The sequence below is a fragment of the Cyprinodon variegatus genome, unplaced genomic scaffold (assembly GCF_000732505.1).
Source record: "Cyprinodon variegatus isolate N-32 unplaced genomic scaffold, C_variegatus-1.0 Scaffold284, whole genome shotgun sequence".
Lineage (NCBI taxonomy): Eukaryota > Metazoa > Chordata > Actinopteri > Cyprinodontiformes > Cyprinodontidae > Cyprinodon > Cyprinodon variegatus.
This window is the reverse complement of record NW_015150737.1, coordinates 269,401-271,016: the sequence shown is the minus strand read 5'-3', so window position 1 is coordinate 271,016 and position 1,616 is coordinate 269,401. Positions and strand designations below refer to the sequence as shown.

The following is a 1,616-nucleotide window of genomic DNA, read 5'->3' as shown; positions in this document are numbered from 1 at the left end:
TTTTAAAAGTCGATTTTTATCGATTCGTTGTTGCAGCCCTAGTGAATTGAGCATTGGATCAAGTAACTCTATTAAATTGGTTGGTATGGTGTTCAGGATTTGGGTTTCTTTAGGCTGCAGTGTGAAAGTAGCCAGAGATTCAGGTAACGGAGAGCTGATCCTGATTTATTGAGTGAAAAATTCTCATGTCATCTTTAAATGTTTAGTTCAGTCAAATGATCTGAAAGCAACAGACATTTGTTGTCTTTATCAAACTTTATCCTGTTTTATCAGCTGATTTAACAGAACATTGTCTCTACTCTAAAGCAGCAGCAGCAGTTTGAAATTGTTTTGAGTCATGAGGCCCCTTCCAGTCCTGTTAACGTTGCCAGACTTTGCACCATTGATTAATCACATTTTCTGCTTCCTGTAGATTCAGTCTTTTAAAATCTAGAGTTCACTTGCTCTGCTGATTGCAAAGATTTCTGCAAACTCCTTTTTACTGCAAACTGCCGTGACTGATTCTGATTTTCTGTTTTTGTTCAGATTTAATCTTTTATTTTAAAGCTCTGTGGTTCTCTGCTGTTTTAACCCCCAGAACCCTTTGCTTCTCTCTCTGCACAGTGGAGCAGGAGCGAAACCTCCTGCAGGTTCGTCCTTACTGGAAGGAGTTTCGCTTCGACCTCACCCCCCTCCCTAAGGGGGAGACAGTGACAGCTGCAGAGTTTCGGATCTACAAGACGCTGACTGTCGGCCAGAGGGCCAATCGAACTTTGCACATCTCTGTTTATGAGATCAAAAGGGAAAACAGGAACAGGTTAGTCCTCCGACTCTCAACCAGACCGAGCTTCATGTCTCCTCAGGCTCTGGAGGTTTCTTTGTATTTTGGTTAAATTGATGCTTTTAAAAACAAAAAAAACTGATTGTTTTTCATCTAAATTAAATCCATTCTTTTCTACAGTTAAGTTTTCATCATTTTTAAATACAAATTACCGAACATATGCAGTTTATTCCTGCTGATGTTTTATTGCAGCTAGCACCACCGTGAGGAGAATAGTGGTCATTGCAACATTTATTCCCTGATTGAATAATTAACCTAATTAAAAGCTTTGGTTTTGGATTATGTAAAAGTCAATGAGTTTAGATTTTAAAAAGATTTAATAATATATATATGTGTTATTTTTATTATTATTTATGAATCTTCTGCTGCTGCAAAGGTTAAAGATTTTCACATTTCTCTGTTTGATAAACTTGTATTTTAAACAAAAACATTTTATTAAGATCTTTAATCTTCATATAAAACTAGATAAGAATGTGAATGTGGTTGCTTTAAAGTTTCTAACTTTATGAAATAAAAAAAGATGCACTGGAATATTTTATATGGAGAGCTTTTTCCTACAAAGAGAAATTATTATAATCCATTAATCAATAAAATGTACAGATGAAATAAAACAAAATCCACAGTATTATAAAAGGCAAGGCAAGGCAAGGCAAATTTATTTGTAGCACAATTCAGTACAAAGACAATGCAAAGTGCTTTACATGATTAAAATACAGGAAGATAAAACAGAATTAAAGCAAGTAAAAAAAAAATGCAGAAACAAAAAATATTATTACGGTATTATTATTATTATTAT

At 34.3% G+C, this 1,616-nt stretch overlaps 1 protein-coding gene across 4 annotated transcripts in view; it reads left to right on the top strand.

Moving 5' to 3' along the window:
• Positions 1-1,616, top strand: part of bmp8a (bone morphogenetic protein 8a) — an 18,546-nt gene that overhangs the window by 7,908 nt on the left and 9,022 nt on the right. For all 4 annotated transcript variants that reach the window (XM_015383407.1, XM_015383406.1, XM_015383404.1 and 1 more), the window contains one exon: positions 604-796. In XM_015383407.1, coding sequence (XP_015238893.1) covers positions 604-796 — 193 coding nt within the window. The remainder of the gene's footprint in view (positions 1-603; positions 797-1,616) is intronic.